The following is a 20142-nucleotide window of genomic DNA, read 5'->3' as shown; positions in this document are numbered from 1 at the left end:
TTATATAGTTAAAAGTTCATCACTAAGTTAAGAAAGATACCAACCAGTCTGTTTCCAATTCAGTCATTTCTGACATAGTAGGAAGAAGGATTGAACTAGTGGCTAGAGAAAAGAGATTGTGATGGCAACTGAAGTCAAAAGCTTTGAGTTTCTCAATACTTAGCCGGAGGGGAATTCTGTTCATTAGCAACTGCATGTTAAACAAGCAGGCTGACCATTTATACACAGTGCAGGAGTCAGAAGAAATTATGGTAAAATAGAGATGGTATTGGAAGCATACATTTGAAAATTGAAATTCAAGTAACATATCATCATGGATCAATGCCTAATATAGGAAGTGGCCAAATGTGCATCCTCAGGGAACCCCAAGATGACAGTGCAAACACAGTGAGAGAAACCATTGCAGATGATTCCCTGGTTGACTGGATAAAAAGGAATGGAATCAGTCAATGCATCAACATGATCATAAGCTAGCGCAAAGACATTTCTACATGGAATATGATTACTAATAAAATTAGACATTTAGCCTTGGATCAGTTATGCTAAATAAAATAAACCCATTGGGTGTGTGCTATAATCTATTTTTCACAGTTGATTCCATGGGATTGAATAAACTAAATTTCAGGAGTCAATTAAAACATGAAGGGTCTAGCATATCACATTGTTCTATGTATGGTACAATGGACTCCGCATGTTCAACAGTTCTAATGCATACCCTTTCAAATAAATAATCATGCAAATATTATATGTAAACTTCTAATCCAAATGCATGAGATTAAATTTCAGAATGTACTGTGCAGCTAAGAACAGTTTTAAAGGCAATGGTGTTAAATTATGGACCTAATTTCTAAGGCATATTGCATTACTGCACATTCAAAGTCAATTCTGTGGCCTTTTGATTAAGAATTTGCTGTGAAAAAGATTAGATACTTCAAATACCAGTGTAACTTTCAAAAGCAGTTTCAAATCAGCTGATCCGGATGATCGTGTTGGTGCTCATCACATATGCACTGAGCTCCAGTCAAAAACCTCCCAACGTCAATTAATATCAGAAGGGAAAGATAAAAAACATTTTCCCTTATTATATAAATAACTTCTCTGTGGATTATGATTCATCCTCTGCTCTATCTTACATTGCAATAAGACTATGAGCTATGTGAAGGCCAGGAAGGTTAAGATTAGCTCCGAGAGACTTTATGTTTTAACATATTAAGGAGTAAGATGATAAAACTGACTTCCTAGTATTGAGTCAATTTTATACTAATACACTTCTGAAGCTGCAAATGAGACAGTATAAATAAACCACCAGTGGAAACTCTTCCACTAATATTTCATCCATTAGCAATGTTACAGTGCATTTGCTAATATTCTAACCACATACCAAGAGAGAGATTACCTGAAGCTCACTAGGATAACTGTTGTTTTATACTTCTCAATGAATACACGATGTGAAAATTTTTGTTCAATAAAATAATTTCACGACATATGCTGGTGATATTAAACCTGATTCTGATAATTCTATGATATTTAAGTGTATTAAAAAATGAAAAAAACAAAGATTTAATCATTTCATTATTCATCAATATGTGCTACAATAACGTAAGAAGTGGGAATTAACAAAGGCCACATGACCCCTCAAAACCACTCTGCCATTCAATTAGATTATGGTTGATCTGATCTTTGATCTCAACTATTTCCTTGCTGTGTCCCATGCTTTTCATTGCCCTGTAATACAAATATCTATTTCAGACTCAACATCACAGCTCCTTAGGATATAGAATTGCAAAGATACATAACCCTCTGAGACAAGAAATTCCTCTTCATCTCAGCTGTTATATTGAGACTAAGGCTCTTAGTTTTATACTCACAAAAAAAAGCAAAGCGTTATCATTCTTCTGAACTACAAAGAACTTATACCACTTTTTCCACATAAGAGAACTCTCATCCCAGAATCATGCCACTGAATACTTAATGCACCACCTCTATTGAAGGATACTTCTACTTGAATAAGGAGATTAAAACTGTACCAAGGACACGAGTCCTCTCAGTTGTAGCAAGACTTCCTTACTCCATCTCCTTTTCTTTAATAGTCTTTGCAGGTATTGGCAATGAAGCTTACAATATATAATCAGCCATCACTTCAATAATATTTAGACTAACATTTATTTCTTGTTGCTATTACAATAGTATTTATGTTTCTTTGGATCCTGAACAATAGTGCAACACATTACTTTTGGCACTAGCCATTTACAATTGCTGTTCATTCTGATGATATGTCAAGTTTTGGTCTAGATAAAGCTATTTTGAAACAAAATATTTATGAGCTGTCATTTTTATGTGATCTTACCTTTGGCTGACAGATTTTCTAATACTGATATGTACAAATAGAAAAATTGAAGAACTACAGCTGTAACTTTGATGTCAGTCTTGCTTTCATATGTATTTAAAGTCTTTAGTAACTAAAATCTATATTTATCTTATTTTAAAGTTTAGACATCTTGAGTTATTGAAAAATAAAAGTATCAGTGCATTGATGGACCTGAATTTTGGTGCAGAGAATGACACATGCCCAGCACAATAAATGTGCATTTGAAGCAACATTCGATCTGCTGAAGGAACTCAGCATGTCAAGCAGCATCTATTGAGGGTACGGAATTGTCAATGTTTCAAGCTGAGACGATGCATCAGGACTGAGAGTGGAGATAGCCAGAAAAAAAGAGGAAATGTCGAATGGAAAAACAGGGGAGGTGATTGTTGGACCGAGGAGGGGTTAAGGATGATAGGCAGGTGGAGTCAGAAAGGAGAGGGGAAGTGTGGAGCTGCAAGACCTAGGCAGGTGGATAGTTGGTGGAGGCAAACAAAAAGGCAGTTAAAGCCAGTTGAGGAGAGAGTGAAGGCAGAGTTTGCTAGAAAGGTGATAAGCAAGAGCACAAAGAGTACCAGTAGTTGAGTTTGATAGGCAAGGAAAGTGATGATGGGCAGATGGAACCAAAGTCAGGTGGGAAAAAGGGCAAATGCAGTGAGTAAAATATATGGTAGTAGGTTCATGGAAAAAGAAGGGAGATGGGATGGTAAAAGTGTGATGGACAGTTAGAGAGGTGGCTATAAGAAATGGGACAATAAGAGGTGAATCAGAAGGAAAAGTAGGGATGGATAGGAAAACAGGAAATAAGGGTTACCTGAAACTGGAAAATTGATTGTTCATGCCACTGAATTACAAACTAGCCAGGTGGTCAATGAGGAGTTGTTCCTCTAGTATGCTTTGGTCTCAAGAACAAGGCAAAGAACAAAAAAGGTCAATGTGAAAGTAGAAAGGGGAAACAAAAAGGCATGCAACTGGGAGCTCAGGATAATCATTGGGATAGACCACAGGTTCTCTGTAAGTTTCCTTTAATGTATAATTATTGGCCAATGATGTATTTCAATGCTAGAACCTTACCACTCCAGATTATTGTAAAATCAAGCCATTATAATGTGTTACAACTAATATTCATGTCTTGTTCTTTTTCACATTTCTTTAAAATATTTATGCTTAAATGCTGAACACTAGGATGAGATCTTTGTGATAGTTGTCTGAAAAATACTACTGAAAGTTGTAATTAAAGATGTCAAAGATAATGCAAGTGTGAAAGTCAAATTTCATTCATCTGGTTCTTGCTTCCTCGGATAACAAAGATTAGATAGATGTACAAAGGTGTCTAACACCACCATGGTGAATTTTCTGTTAAATGGAATCCTCAAGTTTAGCAATGGCACAAATAAACTAGTCTAATGTTGTAATTAAAATGTAATTTACTATGAGCAGCATCTACATTTAATTCTGTCACTTAGATATAAGTTTTGAGTGAGATCAAAATGCTTAAGCAATCTAAATGAATCTCAGTAAATAAAATGAGCAATGTAAAGTGCAAAAATATTATTTTAACATTTGATCTATTATTTCAACTCTCATAAACTCCTTTTAAAATGTTAATCATCCTAATGTGAATATGTTAAAAACAGAGGAAATGCTTTTGTTCAAGATATTTCACATTCATTTCTGTTAAATAAAATGCAAGCTATGAAAAATCTATTAACATTTTTAAATATGCTAACCTGTTCCATTCATGTCAGCAATGGAAAGCTGCCAGAGATATGCAATTCCCAACTAGCTGCCAGTCCAGATCCAAGAAAATTCAAGAAAATGACTATATACACTCAGAAAATTCTCATTTAAAACTTTTTTGTGTGATTACACACTGTAAAATTTTTTTAAAAGTCAGTATTTATAGCTCAAAATGGATGTGAACCCTTTGCTCTCTAGTTTGTGTTTAAAGTGCATATACATGGGTGATGCTATGCAAAAATCTGTATAAGATTTTATCTTAGGAGCATACAAAAACTCACATGCAGTGCAGATTATTTGTATCTGACATAACAACATTTAGATAATAGACAATGACAGGTACTCATTCAGACTTTACAGTGATGACATGTCTCCTCAGTACCAGTGCTCTTAGTACAGAATTATCTGAATAAGTTATGAACTATTAAATTGCATAAATAATGTTAATGTAATTGCATTAACAGAAAAAGAAACTATGTGCATATGCTGACTGTAATTTCAGAAAAATCAAAGGTGGAAGGAGATTACGTTACATGAGATTTCCCATTTCTGCTGTATTTTGTTAAGCTTTACGCTGGGCTAGGTACTTAGTAAAATATGCTGCTCTGTGATGTAATGCTATAAGCTTGTTTTGACTCTATCAGATATAAAATACTTTGCCAAGGGTCCTGGGAAAGGCCAATAGATTTGCTTTGAACTGTTGGCACTTCCAATACCCCCTCAATCCATAAGTGTGTAAAACATTGGGATTCTCTTAGAAAAGCAGAAGTCCTAAACATGCTGGGTGCTTTTTACCAGGGGTTTGGCATCTCCATTGACACTGAGCTCTTCATGCAGACCAAATGTAAACAACAACACTTCTTTTGCAATTTGTCAGCCTGTAACTCTGGGAATTCATTTTAGACAACTTTTCAAGATTCCTTCTAAATTCCAAAACACAGTCAACCCAATCATCACTTTAAAAATTCCAGGAATACATGGCCAATTTTTGTAATCACTCTACCTTGAAGCCTAGCAGCAATCTGGGCAATTTGTGCTCATTACTTGAAGGCCAATATTACATTTCTATTATGAACTGTACACAAACTTACAGGGAAGTTCCTCACCCTGACAGTATCATTAACAATGGATACCGTCATTCTGAGGCTATTTCAAATTGATTGCTTTGCCTTATAAGTTTGCATGGATATTTTTCTCTATATATGATACCTGCTGCTCATACCCCATACATTGTTATAGGAAACTTTGATTTCTTACAACCTTTACGTAGTTTTGTTTCTAGTTCTTTATTCAAGTCATGTTATGATTAGTTTAAATGGTTATTTTCAAGTTATCATTTTTGTGATCAGAAGAAAATAAAATCATAATTTACCTTCTGTACAGACTTCATAATCTTCAAGAAATCTTCAGCTGAAACTTTAACTTTTCCCTGAAAGAAGTAACTCATTCTAAATCTCTCTTTATAACTAGTATTTCATTCTTGATTAACATCCTAATGAATCTATAATATAATGTAACGTTGCTTTTGCACAACAATTGCACATCAATATCCTAACTAAAGTGCTTTACCAGTTTAAGGTTTTTTTAAAATTTGTTTCAAGATATAGATGAAACTGGAAAGATCAAATTTATTGCCCGAGCGTACAGTAGATACTCTGAAAACTTGCAGGTCAATTTTCTTTTGGCAGTTGCTTGTGACACTGAATAGTTTCCTGTGTCTTGAGGCCTAGAAACAAATATAGACTAGAGATATGAGAGACAGCAGATGCTGGAATCTGAAGCAAAAAGAACAATCTGTTGGAGAAACATAATCTGTAGAGGGAAAGAAGTTGTTAATGTTTTGGGTCAGTGTTAATGTAGACTAAGAGGGATAGATTCCTTCTAAAAGTTACATTTTCTTGTGCTTAAACACTAATTACTGGATCTATAGGACTCAATCTCATAACTTAATCTTTTGGGATCTGTGTTTCTGCAACAGAAATTGACTGCTTGATCAAAGCACACAAAATATTAATAGTTGCTCATATCATTCTTCTGAAATTAGTTCATTGAAGATATTGGGGTGTGTTTATGAAGCCGAACACAACCTGCTGCTGGCCCTGTGTTGCAAACTTAGTTCCAGTGATCAAGCACAAATATCTATGCCATGGCACATTACTATAACTACAGTTTTATTCTACTATATATCCATACACAATTTATGTGCTTGCAAAATCCCTCTGTTCTTGCATTCTATATTTATATATGTAAAGCAATTGCTTCATCAAAGCTTTACTGCTGTCTTGAAGGCCAAGTATCTGCAAACTAAGCTGCTTATGCTCCTTTGCACCATTTAAACTGCTACCAGTAAGGTTAATTTATTAAAGATGTGCAACATTGATTAATTCATTGATTTATTTAATTTTCTATTTTCATCTGTAATCTATCTTCTTTTCATCCCTCATTTTTCATTATCATCAAGTTGTAATATTGATCCCTTCTTTCCTAAATCCTACATCCATTCAAAGTAAGCAAAATGATCCCAGTATTGTCCACATTAGAATTCTGCTCAGTATTTCTTTATACTCCACGAAGTTTAATCTTATCCCTTACTGTTGCATTCTACCTTTCATCTCATTCTTTCATGTGGAAACAAATCTTCTCATGTCACTGAACATTATGGAAGTAAATCAATGGCATATTTTTAGTGTGTGAAGTAACTTCTAACAAACATTACATCAATAAATACTAGAAATGCACAGAAGGTTGATCAGCATTTACACTCAAAATGTTAACTTACCCTTACTTTTCCAGATGCTGCCTGACCTACTGTGCATTTCAGCATTTTCTGGTTTTAGCAGTTTTCCCATTTTTGCTGTTTTTGTAATATTCTTGTTCATCCTGCTCTCATTCAGACTCACTACTGAGACAAAAAGGTAGTATCAAAACTCAGTGATAATAACCTGCGGCAGAAAGGTATTTTAAGATTTTTGACAAAGAATATTAATACCCTTAGTCTCTAAGATTTTAGTTGTCTTGTTCCAAGCTTCCATGAATATCGATTACAGTATGTAAGCAAGACCATGAAATGCAACCTTTACTCCCTAAATGCAACAGCAACAAACAGCAATGTCAAGCTTACTAGTGCACGTGTTGTACCAATTACAGGTCACTGAGTCACAGCTTGAAGTTGTGTTATTCACTTAACAGCAACGATACTGAAAGTGACCAACAACTTAACATCATTTCTACCCTAACTCAGATCTCCTTTAGAATTCTCCCAGACTAGTATGAAATTCCAGCATTGAGTATTGCATAAAAAGACATTCAAAATACACAGCTGGAGTTCTTATTTCCATGAAGTATAGAACTGCCTGGTGCTTTCACTTGCCTTTTATTATTATCTGGAGGAATATGAGCTGGAAGCCTATGCAGGTGATTAGCAGCAGGAGGCAGATAGCACGACTGGAGGTTACTTCTTAACTGGGTAACACACTAAGGCTGTGAGAGATCAATGAATCATATAACCACAGAGGTTTTCTACAAATTCAAGACACAACTGGTAAAAAAAAATATTGGACTCATGTAAAGTTAGTTCTAAATTCATTAGCAGCTTTAATTCTACATCGTCTTTTCCCCATGCTTACCGATATTTAATATTTGCTTCCCATTTTAATTAAGAAATTTATAGGGATTTGAAAGATAGCTTCATAATAATTCTTTTTTGCTTCTAATGTGTAGTTTCAAGATTTGAAATATATTTGCATCTGTTTCTTTTCCTTTTTTTCCCCAGTTCCTTTTCTTTTTCCCCATTTATATTTTGGTAAATACTTGGTCTCACATCTCTTTCTTCTCTCTGCTCTCCAATACTTTCATACTTGATGAAAATGTTAAAACTTTTCCTTTCTTGAGTCTAGCTGTTAGGAAATAACCAGTGATAAAAATAAAACCAGGATTCTAAAATAATTTGTGATCTATGAATTAATCTTATAACTTGCTATTTCTGGGGGTAAAAATCATAACCTCCATTACCGTTCCAACCTGCTATCTTATTCATAACAAATCAATGAACTTGGTCACTAAGAAGTTTTAGATTCTATAACCAGATAGTATAAGGCAGTAGAAGATATTGAACATATCCTAAAAGGTTATGAAAACTATTTTATTTATGTTCTAAGCATTTCTCTTTTCAATTCATTTTTCTAAAACCCATATTTTTCTTGTGTTGGAGAAGGATGGAGTATGAGTGTCAGGGAGGCAGAAGATCAAGTGTGATCCTCAGATTGATAGTTAAGACCTTTATTGTACCTATGCTGTTCACTCTCATTCAGATTTGATTTTGCATTTAAGCAGGAATCTAGCCAATAATCTGATTCTTTCTCAGACCCATTTCTAATACTAAAGGGGATGAAGTCACGGAACAATTATTCATCCCTGCCTATTTATAGCTTTACATAATTAAAGTTTCACTGTCCTAATACCCTGTGCTAAGCCATTTTTGAAAAGGTGCTAGACAATCAACTAAGGGCTCTGAAATTCTATTAGCATATTTAATGCTTTTTATTCTCAGTGTAAAGTCAATCCTGTCATTCTTTTTCTGATATAAAAAGAGGTTTGCCAATATGTTGTTGATGTTGCAAAGGGAGGGGGCGCATTGGGAGTGGACCCAAGTGCAGGACACAGACAACAGAGGAAGTATAAACAGAACAGTGTTTATTCATGGTTACTAGGAAGTCCAAGGAGCAAGGACAAAAATGGCAACATGGACGTAAATGTTGGACAACAAACCAGTAACCCCTGGACTAGGACTCAGACTTGGAACTGGGATCTTGACTTGGACTCGACTGCGGCTTGGAGACTGGAATTTGGACTTGGACCACAAGCCTGGAACTTGGACTAGGACTTGAGCTACGAGGAGACAGAATACCCAACTAGGAGTAGCAGCAAACAGCCGTACCTACTCAGTGGGAAGGACTTGGACAACGAAGAGACAGAACCACACAATGACAGTCCATTCATATCTAGGCTCCGAGTGGCATTAAAACAGCCTGAAACACTCAGTTGAACGGCAGGCTCTCGGCCCGGGCCCAGATCTTGACTCGGGCTCGGCAGACGGTCCCTTATTCCCAGCGGCTCAGAACATGCATACCGCACCGGCTACAGTGAGCAATTCTCAGCCAGACATGAAAACGACAGGATTCACATCCCAATTCAGAGTTGCAGCAAAATGGCCGGCTACTCAACTGGGTACGAAAATGACTGAATTTACTAAGCAGCCACAGGCACCAAAGCAATTTAGAGCCCACGATTCTCAGCGGCTCCAGTGAAGGTACAGACTTCTTGGCAGCCCAGAGCGTGAATTGCCAGACTGGTTTCCGGTGATATGCTTCTGATGACGGTCCAGCCCTGAATAGCTGTCCCTGGATCCTTTTAAGTTCCCTGGTTCGAAATACAGATCAGGTGCCTTAATCAAGGCATCCAACGGAACATGGGGAAAAGGAAATAACTGGAATGAGGAGTCCACAGACCGGACCGTGACAGTTGATGCTGAGAATTATTTTACATAATGTGCTTTCTCCACAACAGTGCCTTGGTATCTATATATAACTGCTTTAGGTATACATCAATTTAACTAAAAGAAATGTAAGCCATTAATTAGTTTAACATCAGCACAGCTACTGAGTCAGATAACAGATTTACACCAGAACCAGCACTATTGTTTAGACTTGTTGACTGTGCACACCTTTTCCATGTACACGATACATGGAAACCAAAGTAAAATAGGATTATTTATCAATTGAGTTCTGATGCTGATTTCCAAATACAGTCACTTTTGCAGGTATAGTTGCAGTTATGGTAACAATTAATTTGAAAAGCATACTTGTTCATTTTCTTCATCACTACCCTGTTCCAACCTCATGCCATCATTTGCTACCTACCAGAAACAACACTATAAATACAATTAATGCTTTTCCCCTGCACTTGCAGCTATTTAAAAGGGCTTGGTGAATTTACATGTTATGTATTCCCTTTATGGCCTTAATTACTATAGAACTACACGAGGAATCACTATGCAACATGATACAGTGTTTTTAAAGAGCTGCCAGGTTGGTCCCACACATTGTTTTCATCCTTAAAATCATCCTCAAAAGAGATATATTTCAGACCACAGTCTGCCATTACACAAAGGAACTTTCATCAATGCAAATTAACATGCAACATGAAAGTTAATGTAATGCAATCTCCTGATCCTGACTTGACAATTGTTCGAGAACCACAGTAACTTCATGAAACCATGGTAACTTCCAGTCTCAAAAGTTTTTTAACAACACTATATCACATTCCTTGTGATATCATTTCAATCTGGTAAATATCTACATCAAACATTACTTTTGGGATATGGGCATTTTATTAAGCTTGCTTTTGATATGTTCTAGTGCTGAGTCAGAACTGGCTCTCCAGTCACTGAAGAATCCAAGCTAGATAACTGGATCTGGAACAAAGCTTTATTCCTACACAAGGAACTTTCTCCACAACAGCCAGTGGGCATCCAACAATGACACTAATATCCATCAAGCCATGCAAGAAACTAATCTGAGACTGATTTCTGCTGAAGTTTGAAAGCCTATTTAGAGTGGTATGAAGCCAAGGGATATGTTTAAACCATCAGTTTCACCTTCATTTCAACCAAGAAAGGAAGGGTTGGGGTATGCCAATATAGCCTCAGAGACTTGTTCCCAATTGCCTGTAAAATTCTAACATTACTAAAGGCACAACCAGTTATTCTCCATCTTTGGATTTTAGGTTGTTAAAAAATCTTTCACTAATCCAACTGATCAACTGGGAGTTGTTTATTATCATTGTTTCAGCTAATACTATGGAAACTATCATATCAACCCATGCTGACTTATACCTGACAACTAAAGTAATATTTAATATTATGTTGCTGCTTGAGAACTTGAATTTTCTGAGTTAACTGTAAAAGTTAAAATCAAACAGATCAAATTGTATTCCTTAAAATCTCTCTCTTATATAATTGATTTAATGTTAGCAGTGCAACCACTAAGAGTGGCTTTTGAAAGTTAAGATATATGAAGAGACTTCAGTTAGACCTTAGGGTTTAAGGGAAAGGTTGCACTTCTATATTAGTGATGGTATACAGTCTGTTTTATCCTTTTGTATCAGTGGAACTTGTGGGGATGTTTAATTGCATTAACCTGGATTAGGAGCTGGTGCAGATTTGCCAGAAGGGGGTCATGTCAGCCTTTGTTGTATGTCTGCAGTTATTTGGGGGTGAATGAGAGCAACTAACAAGTAAGGGTCAGCATAATATCCAACAATCCCTTGTGTCCTGAGTTTAGATCTAGTGAAATATTTCTCACACCATTCCTGGATTACACAGAAACAAATATGACACCAAGGCACTCATTAAGCTATTTCTGTTCTGTATCAGAATTAAATAAGGTTAGTGGTTAATTAACTACAGTTTATCTTTGATTTCATTAAGAATGTTTTGAACTTTCAGAACTCTAAATAATGGCCATGCAGTCTTGAAAGCAAAATGAATTCAGACAACTGTGATTAAAGTGCAATAGGAACAGGCATACTATGAACTTTCAACACCTTCACTACATTTGGGACCCAAACTGAATGGAGATTACATTGTTTAGAAATCAATTTTTATTTGAAAGAACATTGAAAGTGATTAATATATTGGGAAGTGTGAGATTTAATTATGGGGTGTCCAAACATAAGGACTATCAGAATTTATGTAAGCTTTTATTATAGATCAGACACATTATGGGTAATTCTGTTGGGTGTTGGAGATATCCTATTTTCCACAATATAATAACCTTTTTAGTTCCTTCACAAAATATTTTTAAAATATTGAGATAGTTTAAATTATTAATTACAACATAAGGGCAGCATGTATGAAAGAATTAGATGATATTATGTTTATGAAAGAGCATTAATTCAAACTTGACAGATTTTCTTAGATATTAATGATCGAATCCTATCAAATCTAAAGCTACACCCCTCAACTCATTTAGATATCTCCATTTTCACAACTGCACAAAATAAAACGATGTTCAGAATTGCGGTTTCTATTACTGTTTAATCAAGATCAATCAAATGTCTGTAATCTGTGTAAAGTTTAGTAAGGCATCTCGTGTCCCTATAATTATACATAAGGTGGTTTGGTCACGCGAACATTAACGAAGCAGAACATTTTATTGAAGTGTTTAGAATAATTAGTAGTCTCACAGGCTGAACACCACACTTAGTGCAGTACAGAAATCACCGACTCAACACAACTTTGCAACGAAATACCACAAGATCCGCGAACTGTAAGAGCCTCAAATGTAAGCTGATGTGTTGCAGCAATGTAGGGCCGCTTTTAAAAGAAAAAGAAAAAAATTAACCCTCGTAATTCATGTCGATATAAATGACGAATCAAGGCACCAAAGCTGCAAGCTGCATCCTGCTGGGTCAATTTGCCTGGAGGAGAATGCAAAATTAAAATAAGATTGATTTCATGCAGGCACAGATTCAAATGCCTATGAGTTACATTTTTTTATCCAAAAGGATATATGCAACCTCTGCCCTTCCTGTGATTGGTTTAGTTTTTATTTCTACCGAAAAATTTTCAAATAAACTAAAACAGCGAATTGTTTTTTTTTTAATTTTCCATGGTGACTTTCTTTAGCAATCAGACTTCCACATGACCAGCACGTTTATGATTAGCAGAAATTTAATGAGTATAGCACACGAATAAATGCGTTCCGCATTGAACCCGAATGTCGTCTAACTTTTGAAACTCACAAGTCTGTTTTAGTCGCCTCAGTAAAGTGAAACCTAGTTCCTTAAGTGTAAATATTGGTTTTATAATAGTCGGTGTCATTCTTATTTAGGTTGCGAATTTTAAGATAAAGGCTAATTCGCAGTTTGATGCCCAGAAAAAGATGATGATCACCTGTCTCCGGTTGTAATGAGATTGTCGTGATTTAACGTTTTAGACGAAGCTGCATTTCCCATTTGTGCAGTGCAAAATAAAAGCACTAAAGCATTGTGTGAGGTGATCTGCAATATTCAATCTCTCTGCCTTCGTTTGGAGATGTCTTAAGGGAAATGCAGCTGCGTATTGATGTAAACAAAACAATCAATTTTTTTTAAATCGTGGGTAAAGACACCTTATATGATGTGATTGTTAGAAGGTGATTCTAGCATTCGTGCTTTTTTGATTCCTTACATCCTATTTATTATCTGCTATCAACGATAAATGAGAGAACCACCTTTTAATAGAGTCGTGCATCAGACTTCGGTAACTCGGTAAAGGTTCGCCTTTCCATGACATCTGTCCCTAGGTTTCACCGTTAATTCTACTACATGGTGACTCCAGACGACATGTGAGTTTGAAGTTGATTAAGGTAACATCGAGAAGCTATTTAGTAATGGGGCCAGCGCCCTTTAATTGGTCCCGTGTGTAAGCAGCCTATGCTGGAACTCACCGGCAAGGGTATCTGCTGCAGCAGTTCTCCCAAACCAATACCATAAACCCATTCAAGCAGACCAAGCAGGGCATCAAAGAATATGCCCTCGAAAAATTGGAGAATATTAATATCTTCAGGGCTGTTATGGATGAAAAACACTATCTTTTTAATTTTAGTTTGAATACAATATAAGCACACACAAAAAGAAACAATATCCCAATATAGCTATGTATTTCGTATAAAACCAGCCGCTCAGACGGATATTGTTCTTGTGCACACTCTATCTGCTCTGCAATATATAACCCAAAAGGAACCATTCACAAAGTAAATCTGTGCGTTCTATAGTGTTTTACAAAAAAACAATATTTTTATCAAAATATTCGTTTTAATGGCTTTACTTCATACATAAATACATGTTTATGTAACAGAGGAGCGATGATTATTCAGTCGTTTCAACCGAATCTTGGACAGGGCTGAAAAACACAAAGTGGGTAGTCACTCGTCGCTACAAATAAAATACTCGGCGTCCACTATTTTTAACCTTTGGTTTATACCTTTTCCCCAGGACAGCTGCCAGGTATTTCTTGACAGCCATCTGTTTCCTGTAGCGGCTGTAGCTGTCAGTAAAGATGCCATCGGAATGTCGCTTTGACAGGGGTTCCGTATCCTTCTCAACATTGCTGCCACTGCAGATGAAAAGTAAAATCAAGACTCCAAGAACTTTTAACAAAGCACAGTCTGCACTAAACTCATCCCATGACTTTACCAATTTGCTCCATGAATGATGAATGGGGGCGATTTGTTGGATGGTGAACTTTAATTTGAAAGAACTGCTACGTACCTGTTGGGTATTTACCCGACAACCAATATTGAACAAGGTACAATGTGTTTATGAACAGCGACTTCCGGAATCTTCACGACAAATGTAAACAGCATTAATGGGGATGGGGGGGTGGTGGAGAGGAGTGGTTGGAGAGGGTGATGGTGGGGCTGTAGGGAAAGCGGCTTCAACAAATGAAGGTAGACAATATCAAGGAAAGTGCAGAAAATAATAAAAAGGAAATAGTTCAATATGATGAACAATGGTATTGCAGGACGTTTAAAAATATTAAGATATACAATTTACACATATGATTTCTGAATGTCAGAAGCTTACCTATCGCGTTTTCTCATGAAGTGTGAGTTTAGAATGTCTTTTATATATTCGTTTCTCAGAGCCTTGCTTAGTTCGTCATTATATATCATGCCAGCACTTCTCCCCGATCTGAAATCCACAACACAAGAATGAATCAATGATCCACGATCAGAATTAAACGTTAAAGATTACTTGTTAAAATAGATTCTAGATTTACTGATAATGTTAATAAATCCTTTTTTCATATATTTTACGTCAATAGAGCGTTTGATATTGCAGGTGTTTGAATTGCAAGACAGTGCAGAGCTTTCTGAACGGGTCTGGCATCTTAATTATTGAATTGATTAGCATAAATTTATGCTATTTTATGAAGTCCGTCTTATGCACATCTGGTTGACATATAACTCGTAAAGGGGAGCCATCATAATTTAGTTATTTTTAAATTATTCACATCTTAAAATGAACATTTAATAAATATATGTACAAATGATATATAAACACCGACACAAAGCTATTATCAAAAGTCGGGAGAGCACTTCATATATTTTCACACAAATATTAAATAATATCACCTTTTCTCCGGCTGATTGTATAACGTTTTTTGGTCATAAATCATCGATGAAGGAGATCGGATGCCATTTCCATTAGTTTCATAGGTCAAATCGGGTAGTAAGTTTCCTTTTTCATCATATGCCTCATCTTCGTCCCTAGAAAGGATCAAAAAGATGAAGATCTATATATGTGATTTGGTAAACAGTGAACTGACAGAGAAATGGTTGGTGATGAACAATCATTTGCTTTGCATTTGCTCTCTGGGTGTCATTTACTTCTTTTTCATAGCCGTATATGAGCTTTGCTTAGTACAGAGATTAGAGCATTGATGTAGGAGTCTACCGGGACCCACATCAGACGTGAGCGAACTAGCAAGCGCTGCCCAACTTGGTCCGTCGATCTTCAGTTCCATAAGTAATTCATAACCCTGGAAATCGAAATCTACCGGCGCTATACGAATCTTTCTGATATTGTGCGCTGCCTTATTCCCCAGAGAATTCCAGAACTTGAATAATTTAAGCAGACTGCGTAAAGCCAATTGCATAGCTTTTATGATGGGATGAAATTTATGTTTAAAATGTTCAAAGTTTTTCCCCTAAGGGATGATGCGGGGTATGATGCGGGGAGATTTCAAAACTTTAATCAATTTATATTTCACCAGAAGAACAAATGTAAAATCACAATTGGTCTTCATGTTTACCCCTGTAGCGTTTTTACAGTAATAAGCACAAACGAAAAAAAACTTTGTGCTGTCGGCGATTGTTGTAAATGTTGACAGTCAATTGTTAGTTTATATAACTGGTAAAAAAAAAGCAGTTTATGGCGATCATCTTTGGAGTCCGGAACGAAAACAAGCGTGCCAATCAACCTTTGTAGAATAAGAACTTATATTTATTTGACGCCATTAACGTAGCAAAACGTGTCGAAACAGTTCATACGAGATTATCAAACAGTACTTGACGCAAAGCCATATAACGAAATATTAGGGCAGATAGCCAAACCCATCATTAAGGCAAGACGATGAACAGAAGTAAATCACAATAAGGCGTTTCTTGCTTTAGACCCACAATTCTCCGGATACGATGAATTAAACGTCAAACAGTACCGAAGCTTTAGGCAATGTCGTAAAGTCGTGTTACATTGGCGCCGACGTACTCATCTACTCAACGAATGGCTTTCCGAGATTGTGGTTTGATATTTTAACTATTAAACCCCATTTTCAATCGCAAGGCCGGTGATTCTGACATAAAGAAACTCGCGGGTATTTGCAGGGTCAACATGTCGACACGCGGGTGCGTTTTAGGCCCCTCTCGGTTTACTGGAAACCTGAGAACCCTGCAGAGGTTATTTCCTAACTTGCGGGCTGCTCAAATAAACGAAACGTTTTATCATTATCTACAAGCTAATACACATTTTAAAAATCCAACTTTCCTGTGTACGTACTCCAAAAGAAATAATATTTACAATTGCGTACATTTTAACCTTAATGTTAAGAAAGTAGCAGCATTTTTTAAATAAAAAGGTAGTACCTCAATGACTGTTGAAGATTTCATCAGGAAATAGACGGGTTAAATCAGTTGTTAAGAATCGGTTAGCTCTAGACTGGCTATCAACTCTATTTTTCCAATCTGCAGTTCACACTAATAAACGCTCTTGGACCAATGCGGTAGCCCTCTCTTTGCAACAATAGTCTGCACTTCCTCCAACTCGCCCTCTGACTGTAATTGACGCGATTTTACACTGACTCTCTCGGGACTTCCATTTGGTTAAATCTCTACATTCAATTTACCAAGCAATCAACTCCATCACACCGAACCACAGAACCAAGCATCTCGACTTCCCGTGCCGCCCCGTCAACCCACAGCGATAGGCACTGGCTCTTCAGCATGTAGACTAATTGCTCGATTCCCTCTCTTACATCTGATTAATGGAGCTGAAAGGTCGCCAGCACATTACAGACTGTAATTCCTAAACAAAACAAGCTTTGGCATACCACTTTCGATAACATCTGAGAAGCGATCCCTTGAAGCGACCTTTCTATGGCTCCAATCATCCTCTATCGCGACACGGAAATGAATTAACACCTGGTGTAAAATTTGCTGAACGGAGATAAACAGAGAGAAAAAAAATCCTACCAGCACAAGGAGTGCCCCGGCACATTTGTTAACAGATAACAAGATCAAATATGCAGTACCTTATATATCTGCTTTTTCACATCGTCCATTCAGTCGTTCCAGTTCCTTTTTAACTTATCCAGGTTTCCGGTTCCAGTTTCTTTCTATTTTAGTTGCACATTTACCTTCTCGTGCGTGTCCGTAACACTGCTTTAAATCTCAGTCCCTTTGTAATTATCATCATCCTCTCTCTCTCCCTCTCTCTCTCTCCCTCTCTCTCTCTCACACACACACACACTCACACTCACTTTTTCTCTCTCTCTTTCTCTGCTCTTCGCCTGTACCTCATCCCTCCCTGTCTCCCACGTTGCGAATGAAGACTGGGAGATAAAAATCAAGAGGCATCGCCGGAGCGGGGCGCCCGGGATCGCTCGCTGTCAACAAGTAAGCCACATTGGAAAGATGATCTGCTTACCTACTCGAAACAGTAACTTAAAAGGGAGAATACGGCAAAGAAGGCGGATAAAAGGAACTGTCGACAAGGAAAATGTCCAAACCAGTAAAGTACGCGCAGGAAGAGTGAACTCCACCAAAAAAAAACTAACGGAGTTCCTACCTAAGTCCCGGGTACTCCATTCCGGTCGGTGCACAGTAGACATTGCAATGCATTATGATTCCATACACAACCATGAATGCTATTGTCGCTTTGTTGGGCATTCTTAATCTGCGGAGCGAATATCAAAAGTTTAAAAACAAAAACAAAATTCACATTTAACTGCTCAGTAGAAAAAATGCATTCGGTTTGATGAGCATCTTAACTTGATATTGGAGAAAGACGTTATAAAAATATATATTGTGCTTTCTTTAAAAAAAAACAAATCAATTTTCTATTTCCTATCTTGTGATAAGACAGAAGCGCCCAGCAGTTAGGTCGCTGGCTAACTTTGCTGGCTCTCACATACCTATTGCAGTTTGGTTGAGTGTTGTACACGATCTGGTCCAGGTTAACTTCTGAATCTGAAAAATCTTCCTCTCGGCAATTCACTGAGGCGACGCTGAGGTTCTGATGCCGTTCAACTTGCCACCGTTCTGCACTATTATATATATGCAATTATCAGAAATCTTGGCAAACAATGTTTGAAATGCACATAGCAACAGTTGTCTTTGTAAACATTTGTCTACATCTTATCTTTTTTTATGAACTATTGTTTGTTATACACTTGCACTCGGATTTTTATTCATGAATCAGACTGCTTCCCTTTTCAGAGTCGGTGCAAGTCACGTTAAGACCATGTATCACGAATAGACGTCATCAGCTTGCGATATTCCTCCCGGAATATAACACTCTTCCTCGTCGTTTATCTGACCACAGTCATAACCCACTCATAAACATGGAAAATTAAAAATTCCACTGCGCTGGTTTTGGTGCCAGTACTTAACAAGGCGTATTCAGGATTAGTAAGCAGAGAAAAATAACAACTCAAACGTGCAACAAGAATAAAACTAATAAACACCACAGGGCGATTCGTTATTAGGGAAAACAATGTAGAATAGGTGTAAAGTGAAATTTGTGGAGAAGCATTTTGAAACTATGACTTGCAGGCATTGATCTGTGTTGATGAAATCTATTACCGGAATGATCGCGCTGTCTACGGTGACAAAGCGGAAACTTCAGGGAATCATTATGATACAAAATCAATGGAAGGGGGGGGAAAGCCAAGCCAAACATAGTTTGATGTTCAGTCCCAAAGTGTCAGAACATCTCACCATTCCCCTTGCAGCAAGCCGCGAGTTAGTTTTAAACTACTGTTTTAATATTGTATGAGATCGCATTTCCGTGCAACCCGAAGGATGTTGTAATGCTCTAGACCCCTAAGTTGCCTTCCAATGTTTAATATTATTATAAGAACTTTGGTTGAAATGCAACAAAACTTATATCTTTGTCCTCTGTTGCCTAATGGTGTTAATTATCAAATCCAAAGCACTTTACTTTGTAATCAATCAGATCAATATATTCCAAAAACATTTGTTACTTGCCGTGTAATGGCATTGCGACTACTACTGTCAACAATTAATACGAATTGAATATTTGTCGTATTATTGAGTACATTGGCCAGCACTAACAACCCAAATCCTGGAACCTCGCTTCCATGGGATATAAAACTGTTCAATGCCAATGACACTGAGTGAGGTATACTGTACATGAAAACAACACCAGGTCCCTCCATACTAACTGCTTCTCGCCATGGGCATATCATGGGAAATCAGCTTGAAAGATCATATTCTTTCAAGCTGTTTTCTCACGCAGAGCACCTTGCAGGATACTACCCTGAAGTCGATTTCGGGCTTCTATACCGCTATCTTCCAAACCATGGGTAGCATTAGGTTAGGAAACCGGTAAGCCACTTTGAGACAAAAGATTCCTAGACGTTTGACCTTAACATTTAAACCACGTGAAGCGGTGACATCTTTTGACTTACTTCTCCGTACTAGAAAAAGTCAAGTCCTCTGAACGTTAAAACTTGTCTCGGAAGGATATTTGTACAAGTTTTCTCATGTTCGCAAATCGGCATGTAATTTTAAACATGTTAAATTAACAAACACACAAGTACGCCTGTCCCTTGCATTAATTATAAAATATAAAAATGTGATGGATGATCACGACTATCAGAAGTGTTTACATTTTAAAAATGTAAAATGATAAGCACGTGTTCTTGTTTTCGATCTATAAAATGTGACCAGACGTGATTAACCACAAAATGCACA

At 36.9% G+C, this 20142-nt stretch overlaps 1 protein-coding gene across 4 annotated transcripts; it reads right to left on the bottom strand.

Moving 5' to 3' along the window:
• Positions 1 to 4130: 4130 nt before the first annotated feature.
• On the bottom strand, positions 4131 to 18675 carry adcyap1b (adenylate cyclase activating polypeptide 1b). 4 transcript variants are annotated; one of them, XM_073043629.1, is made up of 7 exons: positions 18339 to 18674; positions 17993 to 18100; positions 15283 to 15417; positions 14732 to 14839; positions 14130 to 14261; positions 13594 to 13714; positions 4131 to 12583 (listed from the first exon to the last, which is right to left on the bottom strand). In XM_073043629.1, the coding sequence occupies exons 2-7, from the start codon at positions 18091 to 18093 to the stop codon at positions 12575 to 12577; spliced, it is 606 nt and encodes a 201-aa protein (XP_072899730.1). In that variant the 5' UTR covers positions 18094 to 18100; positions 18339 to 18674; the 3' UTR covers positions 4131 to 12574. The 4 variants fall into 4 exon arrangements, with proteins under 4 accessions (XP_072899730.1, XP_072899721.1, XP_072899739.1 ...); XM_073043620.1 differs by having other exon boundaries at positions 4131 to 13714; positions 18339 to 18675; XM_073043647.1 differs by lacking the exons at positions 4131 to 12583; positions 13594 to 13714 and adding an exon at positions 13921 to 14048 and having other exon boundaries at positions 18339 to 18671.
• Positions 18676 to 20142: the final 1467 nt, after the last annotated feature.

Source organism: Hemitrygon akajei, chromosome 1, assembly GCF_048418815.1.
Source record: "Hemitrygon akajei chromosome 1, sHemAka1.3, whole genome shotgun sequence".
In the NCBI taxonomy this organism is placed as follows: Eukaryota; Metazoa; Chordata; class Chondrichthyes; order Myliobatiformes; family Dasyatidae; genus Hemitrygon; species Hemitrygon akajei.
The sequence above is the reverse complement of the archived record's forward strand: the minus strand, read 5'-3'. Positions and strand labels throughout refer to the sequence as shown.

What these genes read in the sequence shown, in the direction of transcription:
- adcyap1b (XM_073043620.1), bottom strand. Translation starts at nt 18,093, where the DNA reads ATGCCCAACAAAGCGACAATAGCATTCATGGTTGTGTATGGAATCATA. An exon ending in ATGGAGTACCCGGGACTTAG is followed by an intron (nt 15,418 to 17,992) that starts GTAGGAACTCCG and finishes GATCCTTTCTAG; the next exon opens with GGACGAAGATGAGGCATATG. An exon ending in GCAGCTGTCCTGGGGAAAAG is followed by an intron (nt 13,715 to 14,129) that starts GTATAAACCAAA and finishes CATCCATAACAG; the next exon opens with CCCTGAAGATATTAATATTC.